General features: G+C 39.7%; 1 protein-coding gene across 1 annotated transcript; it reads left to right on the forward strand.

Moving 5' to 3' along the window:
- Nucleotides 1–10,653: 10,653 nt before the first annotated feature.
- ppk8 (pickpocket 8) lies at nt 10,654–13,256 on the forward strand. The gene is given in 5 exon segments (XM_064682549.1): nt 10,654–10,881; nt 11,883–12,078; nt 12,081–12,194; nt 12,197–12,445; nt 13,138–13,256. Coding segments are annotated over 5 exon segments (906 nt in total).
- The last annotated feature ends 118 nt before the right edge of the window (nt 13,257–13,374 follow it).

Genomic DNA, 13,374 nt, shown 5'->3' on the forward strand with positions numbered 1-13,374 from the left:
TATTTCGATTTTGATTAATACTTGTCGTTTTTCAATGTTTTGCCTTTGAGTTATCGCAATGTAAAATAGTTGGCAAGATAATATATCTCTATATATAAAACTGTTTGTCCTGACTGACTGAGTGACTGACTGATTGACTGACTGACTGACTGATTGGTGATAAGCGCACAGCCCACCCCGTAAGAGCTAGGTGTGAAGGTGCATGTTAAGGCGGGTTTTCGGAAAGTTCCACCCGCATGTGTGGAAAAAACTCGAAAAACGTTTGCATGAAACTTTTTGTTCACCATCCAATTTGGCTTCTAAATCTGGCAACATTATTCTTGGTCAAAATTCATATAAAAATGGTATCCTCATATATCCTATATAGACAAAGGACAAAATTTCCCAACCCCATAACTCGGCTAAAACTCAACTGATTTTCATAAGGATTGGCTTTTTATCCATGGTTTGGCCTCTTAATCAATTAGGCATCTAAATCTGGCAACAATTTTTTTGGTCAAAATGCATGTTAAAATGGATCCCTCAAATATCCTATATAGACATAGGTCAAAATTTCCCACCAACAAACTCGGTCAAATCTCATCCGATTTTCATGAGCTTTGGGTCTTTGTTCATTGCTTGGCCTCATGATCATGAACTTGGCATTATTATTATCTAGTTTTTAGGTTCTGTCCGATTTGCTTTAAACTTATCTTCAAAGCTCTACATAAGAATATAATGAATACGTGTTTCAGCGATTTGGGAATATTCGCCCGCAATCACGAGCAACGTCGGGGTATACCCGCTAGTACGTAATATAGATATCTGTCTATGTGCAACTAAGCACTTTAGTATTGCGAATAAAAATTTTGTATAATTATATATAGAATCCATTTAAGATGCAATAAATATGAGACAATTAAATCAAATAAAACAAACTAATCGCCTAATATAAATTATTACACAAAAAATCATATTCAATCAGGCATCGAACCAGCTAGAAAAATTGGGAGAAAACTCAAGACAAGCTCTTTATGATAAATATATCGAGAATTTGAATTAGAAAAATTGATCAATCGATAATAAAAAAAAACGCAAAACAAACCTAATTAAAGAATGCAAATGGACGTGATGTCTTGTTCTGGGCCGTAATGCAAATTGAAGACGCGATTGTTTTTAAATTTGTCCAGAAAACAAATGAAGCTACGAATTTGGCATTATTTATTGAGGCGACGCGACAGATAACGAGGTGATTGAATAGAACGAAACAGAAGCGGTAGCTGGAGAGGGCGTGGGAGCAGAAGCTGGCGCAGCAACTGAAGCTGTAGCAATAAAGCGCTGTAATCCACTCAAGGAAGGCATTTCCGACTGCCCAAAAAGGACTGCGACAGATACACAGTTTAGAGAGTGGAGTGGAGCAAGGGTGTGGATGCAGGGAACATTCCGGCTGTGCCAGTGCCAGTGCCAGTACCAGGACGGGGATAAGGAGTCGGAGCAATGACGACTGGCCGCCAACAATTCACAAAATTGTTTTCGTGACTTAAATTTTTGCGTTTTGTAAAGGACGTGTTTGGAAAGCATATGATGTGATTTGCCATCAAATTGAGTTGTCGTCGCTGTCCTCTGGCTGCTACAGATTGAGGCACATGGGGCAGATGGGGCAGAGGCCTGGACCCCCGCCAGACTGACAGCCGGCCAGCCAGTCAGCCAGTCAGCCAGTCAGCCAGCCAACCAGCCGAGCAGCCGGCTTGACTGTCAGCTAGCAGAAATGCAATTAAATTTAGAAAAATATCAACAGCAGGCAGCTAGTTGGCAGAATAATAGTTTATAGCCATAATAATAGCAAAGTAGCTGCAACGGCCCAAAAAACTGGCTACTGGCAAGGCTATGGGGTAAGGGTAAGGATCTGAGCTGTATGATAAGCAAGCAAAGTGCTTGTTGCCTTTAACTAAATAGAAAAGCTCAAGCAAAGCACGTTTAGTTGTGTGTGTGCGGATGTGTGTGGATGTGTGTGTGTGGTACGTACATATGCTTTGCCCACTTTTGTTTCGTTTATTATTGTTGTTGAACAGCTCGTAGCGCCCCATGTCTAAGGTTTACTTAGGCTTAGGCATACGTACAAGAGTAGGCCTTAAGACTAAAACTGAAACTGAAACTGAAGCTGTTAAAAGTCTTGAGCAAATTGTGTGTGCTCTAAGATACATTTTGTACAACAACTAAATTACACTATACAAATATTTGCATTGCATACATGCGTACGTATACATATTTATCACTCTATATATGTATGCTACAACATCTTCTATGTTACTTATCTTATTTGGGGCGACAATTGAAAGCAACATAGTAAAACAAAAACTCACACAACAATTGCCAAAGCACTTTGCTTTCGGTCAACAAATGGTAGCAGTATATACATATATGCATGTGCACAAAATAGGTATCCATATGTATATGTATATATGTATATATAACATATGTGTATGTACTATATAGTTAGTAGATTTATTCACACATTGGCCCAGCACACAGAGGCGTTATCAGAACAAACACCAGCTTCTGCGTGCAGCATTTTCTATTTAAAAGCTCTTTAATCTATTGTCACCTGGTGACCAGAGTCTGACAAAACTGGATACAAATCTGTCAAAAGTCTTTATTTCTTTATTTAACTATTTATAGGAAAAACAAAAAAAATATTTATTTTAGCGTATTAAGGGAAACAAAACATATTTTCAAACAACAAGAGGTCAGCAAAACATTTCAAAATTGATATACAAGACAATTTATACTTTAAAAAAAATACTTCCTGCAGAGCTATATGATATAGTAGTGCAATGTAGATTTAATGCAATGTGGAGCTCGTAAATGCCAAGTTTAAGATATCTTGAAAAAGAGCAAAGCAAACATATATTTTGCCCAATAATTTTAATTAGAATCATACATATGTATATAGAGGAAGACAGAAAGGCAGCCCTATGCAAAGTATCATGCAAATAGCTTCATGACTGACAGGCGAGCTTGTAGATGCGTTGAACATTTAGTTATAAAATTGTAATACTCTCTACTAGGGTAAAAAATAAAACGATTAAAATATCTGAAATATTCTTATTTCCAGCAGCCACAATATAAATTCTTGTGTGCATGCGTATATATTTATATTAATAAACAAGCAGAACAACGAGAATCCGAGTTCGAATCCCATGGAAAGAATGTTGGCATAGCCGTTTAGATTGATTGTTTGTATATATTGTTGTTGTGGTGGATGTAAATTTAAAAATATTAATGAATTCTTCAAATAATTTTGAATATAGATACATAGTTGTCTCATGGATACAGCAGAAAACACAACGAGCAGACATTGCATTTGATCATATTGAAATTATAATACACACATACATATATATATATATATATATATATATTTAGATATGCATGCATGGTGAGCACGCGCTCAGCGTGCCCGCTCTCGGAGAGCGTCAAACTGGTTCTGCTGTGTCATCAGAAACAACAACGTAGTCATCCGGCAACCGAAGCAAGCTACAGCGACAATACAATTTGCAATGAAACTTATAATTCCCAACTCGGTATTTGGCGCACTGTACATTTATATAGCGCAATGTTTAGTACGCTCATCGGGCGGTCGAGCGTCTCACAGCAACAAGGGTTGATCACATCCCCGACTAATTGTGGAAAAAATGGGAATACAAGGACACAAAAGTAGTCCAGTCAATAATGAAGTTTCAATGTTTATAAAGAGAAATTGCCCTTTGAAATGGAAGATGATACACACAACCGCCAATGAATTCGATGATGAATGAAAACGTTACGCGAAGAACAACTTATGTTGAAGAAATATGTGTAAGTCCCTCTGGAGGGATAACATACTTGCACGACTGAATAATAATGAAAATGTGGAGTCCTTTTATTTGAGGGATGATTACTGCACGACTAATTATAAATTATAACGATGAAAAATGGTGGAGATACCGTTTGATTGATGATGATGAAAAACTTACGTGTTATAACCTGTAAGGAAGAGAAACCAGAAGTATATGTACTACTACGATATATATATTGAACAATTACCCCATGTGTTACTGCAACTTACGATGATTGAAGAAGAAAAGCTATATATGATGGGCAGGTTTTTCAAGCCAATCGCAAACCAACCATAACAAGAAAAAATCCAAAAAAAAAAAAAAACAAAAACAACAATCCAAAAAGGAGCCGTCGCCTGGCAATGACGCAATCCGGAAACAAAACAGCGCTTGATATGGATTCAAAATTACACACACAAAAAACATACAACTACCAAGCGCAGCCACAAAAACAACAACCCAACCAACAACAACAAAAAAAAAACACTGCTGTGAGATGTGCCCGAGGAAATAGTTGGGGGAGGGAGGATAGTTATTCCTATATCCCCCCGCCCCCCTCCTCGGTATGATCGCCTTTTTGCTCGGTTTTTATTTAAAGATAATATTTTAAAAGAGTATATTTCGGAGCTTTTGAAGTTGACGAGTTGAACTGGACTACCAGAATATATATATATATATATATATATATATATATATGAGACTGACTCTCTGGAGGAGGCGTGGCGAAATGAGAAAAATCGATATCTTCCGATTTAGAGCAAGAGTGACCAAATTTGGAATATTTCCCACCAATTCCTCTACAGATGCGATCTCAAAACAGTTTGGCTACATTCCCGGTGCACAGATACCTCTTACGATTATTACGCAGTCGGTATATTTTTTTTTTTTGCATAAAATCCTTTTCGTCTCAACTAATTGCTAAAACGATTAAGCAACGCGTTTGACGATGACTACTTATAATCATCATAAGAAGCAAACAACACAAATATATATATTTGTATATGGATATACAAAAACCTCAAAATGATATTATAGCAGCTCGACCCGACCTTATCCCCACCACAAAAAATAAAAAGTGGGTGACGGATTTCAGAGAATAGAAGAGAATGCTTTAAAACAATTAATTATACATTTTTGAAGGCAAGCGAACAGCAGCTAAACGCAGACATTTAAATAACTCTGCACACACACAGACACACACTCTTACACACACACACACACACACACACACAAACACGAGCACAATAAGATGAAAAGCGAGCAAAAACAAACTCTGAAAATGGATTTCCATTTAAGGCGGCATGTTGAGCACATTGTTTTTATTAAGTGTCGCATGATATACTTGTGTGTGTCTGATTGTGTGCGTTAGTGTGTGTGCGAGTGTGTGTTAGCGGGTGTTTGTGCCTGTGTGCGTGTGTGACACTCCATACACATAAACACTTCAAGTGGCAACATGGCGTGCAACTAATCCGCTGCCCAAAAAATATGTTACAAGTGGGGCATAAGCAGCCATACAGATCAGCGGACGGGGTTTGGTCCAGAGGTCAAGCAATCCCTCGAAAGCCAGCCGACCATCAAGCTGCACAGTGGTACACATCGACAATTATCGGACACTAATCACAGTTAGTGAACTGAGATGGGCCTAAGCAACAACAAAATTACAATGTTAGCTATATTAAATAGTTTGAAAATATTTGATTCACATATAACATAAAAATGGCCCCTATGGGCTAGTTGCTGAGTATGATGCCCACTGTGCAGCGCCGCAGTGGGGCAAACAAACATATCGTCATCATAAAAACAGCCAACGTATAAATAGCATGTGACGAAGGCAAAATGCAAACTACACTGTGCAAAAAATATATATCGTTAAAAAACTGTTAGGCGCAGCCAACTCAAAAATGCAACGTTGCTGAAGATCAAACATATTACAGAAAGAACTTCTCAAATTTGCCGACAAATATTTGGGATTTACTTTCGGCTTCTTCACAGAAGCCAAAGCTGCCCAGAATCATCAAGCTCAGCGATTTCTTCGAGTGCAAAAGCAATGACAGGCGGAAGAGAGAGAGAGAAAGAGACAGAGATTGAAAGAACGTGCGGAGTGGGAGACGAGGTCATATAATGCGCGCTAAATACATAGTTTGAAAATAGTTGTAAACCCCTTTCATCATCAGGAGCAACTGCTGCCCAGTCCTGGACCAACATCCGCCAACTCCAGCCCCAAACCCAGCACACCACGAACACCCCCAGCTTTCGTTTATCCGAGCAGACAAAAACCCATGGGAACTCGACTCGTCGTGGCTTTACACAAACCGGGCAGAGCTAGTCACAGAGGAGAGGTTTATAGGGTAGCTGTCATTTTTGGTTTTTGTTTCATTTTTGATAGTCGTATGACCTTTTTTGGCATATTTGCAGTAACATTTTGTCAGTGGCGTAACAGCCATTTCAGAGCCATTTCGTCAGCAGCCCGGATAAGGTGGGACAACTGTGGGCAGACGAGGCGAGACATTCATCTGGGGCTGCTCTCTGCTCCAGCGCTGATAAATAAAAGGCGACTCGAGCATGGACAGGACTGCACTCACCACACACACACACAAACACACACACACACATACACTCCTTTTCTCTATATTCCTCTTTTATTGATGTGTGTGTGTGTGTGTGTGGGTGGGTATGTGTGCGGGCGGGAATTCTTGTCGAAATGAGTGATGCAACTAAACTAAATGAATAAATGGGAATTAGTAGAGAAAGGCTTTTGTTGCTCATCGAGTGGCATACACATACATATATTTGTTTATGGCGTCGGAGTGCGCCGCAACAGACTTTCGAGGGCAACAAACTGTTCTTATCAATTTACCCAAATTACTTTATATATATTAGAGTTCCTTGGAGTTCCACTATTTTATACTGTCCATATTTATTGTATATATATATATATATTTATTATATATTTATTTATTACCGATCAGTATCAACAGTCGAGTAAACATGGTCGTCTTCGTCTGTCTGTTTACCTATGTATGTTGACTCGTCTCCAATGTCGAACCAACATATCTTCTTATCTTCTAATCATATCATAAATGCCCTGAGATATTACAATCAAATATGTATGAAAACATTGAAAAGTATAGAAATGATGCGCACATTGTAAATATATCATTTTCAGGCACTCCAAGGAGAACTCTTCGCTTTTTTAACTTTCAGATCTCAGCACAAAAGAATAGAAATTGAGTTAGTTAAGCCAACTCTCTAATGCTCTAATATGTATTACCCATCTGCCTGTAAAGAGCTTACTGTAGATCATTTTTCTGTTTCTTTCAAAATTAACTATAACTTTTGATACATTTTCGTATGTTACTGTTATTTTGCATATCTGCCTGTTAAATCGATAAGTTAATACGATATTTGTATATTTAGCACACGTATTTTGAAATGAGTTTAGCTTCTTGTTAACTAACATGCACTTTGACGGGAATATGCAAAGGCGAGCTTCAATCAACTCAGCCAACAAATAGTTCAAGTATTATGCATTAAATGCAAACATTTTGTTATCATTCAGTTTACAACAAAATAAATTGTGCAACAATTATTTAAAGCTAACGCGCCCTTTCGCCACTTCCAGTCGATCCATCTCTCGACCGGCTTCTCCACATGCTACTCCACCTATTTGGAGCATACACATAAATATTATCGTATAATTCGGGACAAGTGTGGGGCAGCGGGGAGCGGGTGACGCATTGAAGCGAACGCATATCTATCATTAATATCGCTGCAGTCAGCTGCTGTTGTGCTACGAAAAGGCTGCCACAAAAAATGTACTACACACACAGACACCAACACACACACACACACACACACATATATACATACATACACCTATGAGCCATGAATGCCAATACACACACACACACGCGCATGCTAGCATTGTGTGGCCTCCTCGCTAGCTAAGAGCTCGCTGAGGTTTACTGCAGCAGCAGCAGCGGCAGCAGCGGCAGCGGCGCAACTGACTGCTGAACTACTGCCAACTGCAATTAATCATTTTTCTATCATTTTCAGATTTTTTATACATACAAACAGCCGGTGCCACTGCCAGTGTGTGCTTGTATGTGTGTGTGCGAGTGTGTGTGTGTGTGTGTGCTGCATAAGAATGTGCTTATGTGCATGCATGTATAAGTGTATGCATGTACATATGTATGTGACTGGTAAGTTATGTTTTTTTTTCAATTGCCGCTGATTTTTTTATATTCCTTTGCTTGAATTCAGAAATGTTTTTCTGGGCCGTGAATTTTACGGCAGCTGTACAATTTTAAGTCTAAAAATAAGCACAAGCTCTAAATAATATTAAAAATAATAATAGTAGACAGCATCTATAAACTTATGTGGCACAAGAATGAATAGAAACCTTACAATCACAGTTTTCACCCGTTTTTCACGCTCGTAGGTGAAAGTTTCTTAAGATCCTTGCTCATGTTACTGGGAAAAACTGGAGTGCATACATTGGCATGCCAATGATCAAGTAACAATTATCAGAATCAAGGCTGCAACTACAATTTGGAGTTTGGGTTTACGGCTTAAGCCAATGTCACGCCTGAAGGCTGGACTCATAAGTCTGGCTTTTCACACCTGGTGAAACTAGATTTGGTTTCTGCAAATATCTTTGAAATTTCATTTGCAATGGCGATTTGTTCAAATTTAAAGTTATGACAAAAGCTAGAAAGTCGTGCAGTAATATGAAAAAAAAAATCCTCTGAGACTAAAGTTGTGTCAGGCGTCAGTTTACATTCAGTTCATGGTAAATAAAATATGCGATGATTTCGGGCCAAAACAGTTTGAAATAATTGAAGAAGAAGAAATCTCAGCTAAAGCTGACCAAATCGAACACACAATGACAATTAGTGGATCAATAAATGCACTGCCTAAACTGAGCTATACCCTTGCATGAGCATAGGAGAACGTATGTATGCACGCATGTATGTGGCTGCCGCCTTAAATGACATCCTGGCCGAACAAAACGATTTCTAATGGCGCCTCCACTTAGATTAGGTCAATTGGTATCTGCTGTGACCTCTCGATGCGATTTGGCCTGGCTACAAAAAAAAAAATCTTTCATTTTACATACACATGCACACATACATGTACACACATGAGGGCATATATATGGGCATGTGCATAGTCTACATATCTGGTCAGAAAGCCAAAGGCGAAAACTTTTTGATGGTCATTGATGGTGATACGTCCGGCGTTCAACTCTGAGGTAAACGGTGGGGCATGCCAGGAGCGGTTGCGGGTGTATGTGTGTGTGTGTGTGTGTGTGAGTGTGGGGGCGAATGCGGATATCCCCACACTGGCCAGCGGGCAGCAAAACTGCTAACAAGCTGGCAGCGGGCAACGTTGACAGCCCCATGGGGGCATTTGGTCGGCTCGGTTAGGTTTAAGTGTTTTATGAACTTGTTTCAATGAAGTCATACAAAGTGCGTGTGCGTGCCACACACAATTGTGTGTGTGTGTGTGTGTGTATGTATATGACTGTTCTTGCAGGTGACATGTGGCTACAGAAGCCATGTCTACGCTTAACCTGACCTGCCGTGGTCTGACTCGACCCGTCTGTGTCTGGGGCATTGAAGCTTTTAATTTGATTTTCGTTCAAGTGCGGTTTTCCTACCTATCCAAAGTCCCTGCTCAGTGTGTGTGTGTGTGCAAGTGTGTGTGTGTGTATAGCACTAAGTTCGGAACTCAATTCGGCTTTGTTGGTTGCATTGAACTTGAGCTGTTGCTGCTGCTGCTTCTGCTTCTGACCAGCCGCACGTTGCGCTCTAATGAGCGAACCAACACACATCTTAATTACAGCTGGCCCAAAGTTATACAGCAAAAAAATATAAGGGAAAAACCGAGTACTCGTTTAGAATACGCTCTGCATGAAGCTCTATTTATATCAAGGACTGGTCAGTACGTCGGTTTGGTCATGTCTGTCTGTCTGTCTTTTAGTGTGAACAACTAAATCTGATAGCGACTAGAGACAGCACATTCGACATGTGGATTCTCATATTCCAATTGAATTATACATCTCTGTTAGCTTCTCTGCCCCACAAAAACATAGCCTTTCTATGCGATTTTCAAAAATTCAACTAAGACTTTAACATTTTGGTACTTTAGGGTATTAATTGTGTATCTGATGACTTTTTGACAGTGTTCTTAGTCTTTCGTAAAGTAATTCTTATAAAACTCTTTTTCAATTAAAACATAAACTTGCTCTCTCTCTCTGTCTCTCTGTCTCACTCTCAATCTCTTTTACTCTTTTGCTTAGACAGATTTTCTCCAATCACTTCTTTCTTTCACTTACACAATCTTTTTCTATTCTCATCTTCATTCATCTCCCTTTCCCTTTCTTCCCTTTCTTACTCTTATTTTCTCTATCCCTCTAACTCACTGACATTCTCTCACCCTTTTAAATATTGCCTTTCTATGCGATTTTCATAAATTCACGCCCGCTGTAAATGCTTTCCTGTGATATTTGCCTACATAAAACGAATATTTAAAATGTTTCAAACCATTTTAGGTTGGATTATGTTATTAAATCATTTTTCCTAATCTGTATGTTAATTTGTATTTATTCAATTATAAAATATTTATTGTTCACTTTTTATTATCGGCACGACAAATGTGCAGACCAGCCAAGCGTGAAAGTGGATAAGCAAAATAAACGAACGACAACAAAAATAAAAATAAATAAAACATGGCAAACAAGTAGAAGCCACAAGGACTTACAAATTGACGACCAGTTGCAAAGTGGCTCAACATGCGGCTGCCTCGCCAGGTGTCGCCCATCTGGAGGCGTCGAGGCCATTGGCCCACACTCGGCATCATTGGACTGGCGCAGCTTCAGCCGTTGGCGAAGCCCGCATCGGTTGTTAGCTGCCGCAGCATACTGGCACGCAATACGGATGAATTTTGTCGCACTAGCACACTAGCCTACATGGACTTAAGTACATCAACAGTCGCAAGCTACACAGCGCAGACAGGTAATGTTTGTAGTGAGAACTACTAGAAAGAACGGTTGCCTTCGGCATGACGAAGATTAAATACCCTTGTCGATATTTGGCCTAGAAATACTTTTCATTTCCTTTGAAAGTCAAATGAAAAAGTAGTTGAATTTGATACGGATAAAGAGAATCTCGTAATAGCTGAGTTTCTTTTCCAAACATCTTGAGAAATATAAATGATTTCCATACAAAAACCCATTTTTGGACGGATTGTACCTAGAGAGCTTTATGATAAAGTAGACTAATGTTGATAAGATATTGCTTATAATTGAAACAAGTAAGTGCTATGTTTGGTCAGGATATTTTGAAGAACAAAAAAAAGCTTGATTTTGGATCGATTCTACGATGTTAATAAGATTGCGATTATATGTTGAAAGCATGGTGAAACAAGTCAATGCTGGGTTTGACTAGGACATCACGAAAAACACAAAACCTTTTTCAAGCTAAAACTTAATTTTTTGAGCAATTTTGACTATCCAATGGCAGCTATATGATATAGTAGTTCGATCCTTCATTTGGGCTGCCTGCAAAAGACAGACTGACCTATGCCAGGTTTCACGAAGATAGCTTTAAAACTAAGATACTCTAGAAGGACGTGGCTATATCGATCCGTTTGTTGATTCTAATCTAGATGACATAGAGTTTATATACCAAATCCGAAGGCATATAGCCTCAGGGATCTCAGAGAGTATAAGAGCTGGTGATTTGAAATTTCGAACCTAGCTACTCCTATTGCCAATCAGATTAAATTTGTTTTACGTCATCGATTACTCGCTTCGTTTCTATGAAATCGATAAATGTCGATGTTAAAAGAGCTGGAGACACCAGATTTGGTATGTGGACTCTTGTATAGTATACACAGATCGGGCATATTTAATTTTCTGTGTACATGCCCCGTATCCCCTCTTTGCGCACATTTGAATGCATTAGTTTGGCCCCCAATGGGCTACAATGCCATCGATTGGCACGTGGCGCTGGGTTATAGCCGCATAATCATGTTTACCATCCGCGCCCATCTCTCGGCACCGGCGAGTCTCTGGACATGTCGCTAACGCTGGACGTTCAGGCGGATGCCTATCACTATTCCTCCGACAGCAGCATTGGCTTCAAGATCGCACTGCACAGCCCCAACGAGTCGCCGAATGTGCGCGAAACGGACGTCCTGCTCGCACCTGGTCTGGCGAAATGGAGTGCACATCCCGACAGTTGTTGCAAAGCTGCGGCTGCATCGTCTTTTATATGCGACGCCTTAATGGCAACGAAACCGTCTGCAGCATAAGGGAACCGCAGTGCGTGGAGAGACAATTGGCATTAGCATCGAGTCCTGTCTGGACAATTGCCTGCCCAGCTGCTTTGATCTCACATACAATGCGATCCCGTATTACACCAAAATCTCCTACGATGACTTTAAAATCGTCCAGTCCACTGGGCGCAACTTTATTCAGGCCTATGTGGAGCCCAACATTGCCGTGTTCCATTTGTACTACAAGGAGCATACATTTCGTGCCGTCAAACAGAACGAATTCATCGGCATATCGGACTTTTTATGCGTGTAGCCAGACAACGAGTGAAAAATGTACGTTCTTTTCGGCGTGCCGACAACGAAATACCCTTGCAGGCAGTTCAAACCCAAGTAGAATCGCCGATAGTGCGATTTAAGGTTGGGGCTAAATTTAATCTCCACCCGAAATTGGGTTACTTTTTGGCTGAGTCTTCCTCCAAGAACCTTCAAGCAACACGTTTTTGAAAATAAATATGATTCGGTTCAGGTTTCGTTTTAGCGATCGTTTTGGATATATAGTTTGGTTTAAGGTTCGGCTTATATTAAAAAAAAAATGGGTTCCGAGCTCGAACTGATTTGGTTCAAACCCCATTTGCAGCCTTGAAATAGAGTTTATTATACAAAAGAAGAAAATAGAAGTCAATTTTCAACTGAGTAATGAGAGCAATGCATATGATATAGCAGTCAGGTATTGTTGAAGGGATATCAAAATAAACGAGTGGAGATCTCAAACAAAATCGCAAAAAAAGACCAATAAATTGTTCATACTACTATCTAATTTTTGACCCATAAACCCCATGCAGCAAATGGAAACATCTAAAAATGTCGAGCTACAGCTTTAGAAATGTCCTAACAAAATCAGAATAGTCTCTGCAAGGGTATACTAAACCAAAAAAAAAAAAACACGCACACACACAGATAGAATTGAATTTTCCTCCATTTTCTTTTGCATTCACAGCCAACGATGGTGGTTTAATGGGCTTGTTTCTGGGCTTCAGTTTTCTCTCGATAGCCGAGTGCGTGTACTTTGCCCTCATACGGCCGTGCCGTATATGCGCACAGTTACGACAACCTTAGAGCTAGCCTGGGGTGGGTTAGCGACGCAGCCTTGCAAGCATCCAGTTGTGGTTCCAATTAAAAGAGCAAAAGCGCACGTAAGTACCATGTTGCCACGGGAGCAATGGCAGCGACAGAG

Source organism: Drosophila montana, unplaced genomic scaffold, assembly GCF_035044405.1.
Source record: "Drosophila montana isolate Dmon_TW-CO22-7 unplaced genomic scaffold, ASM3504440v1 contig_2481_1, whole genome shotgun sequence".
Taxonomy (NCBI): domain Eukaryota; kingdom Metazoa; phylum Arthropoda; class Insecta; order Diptera; family Drosophilidae; genus Drosophila; species Drosophila montana.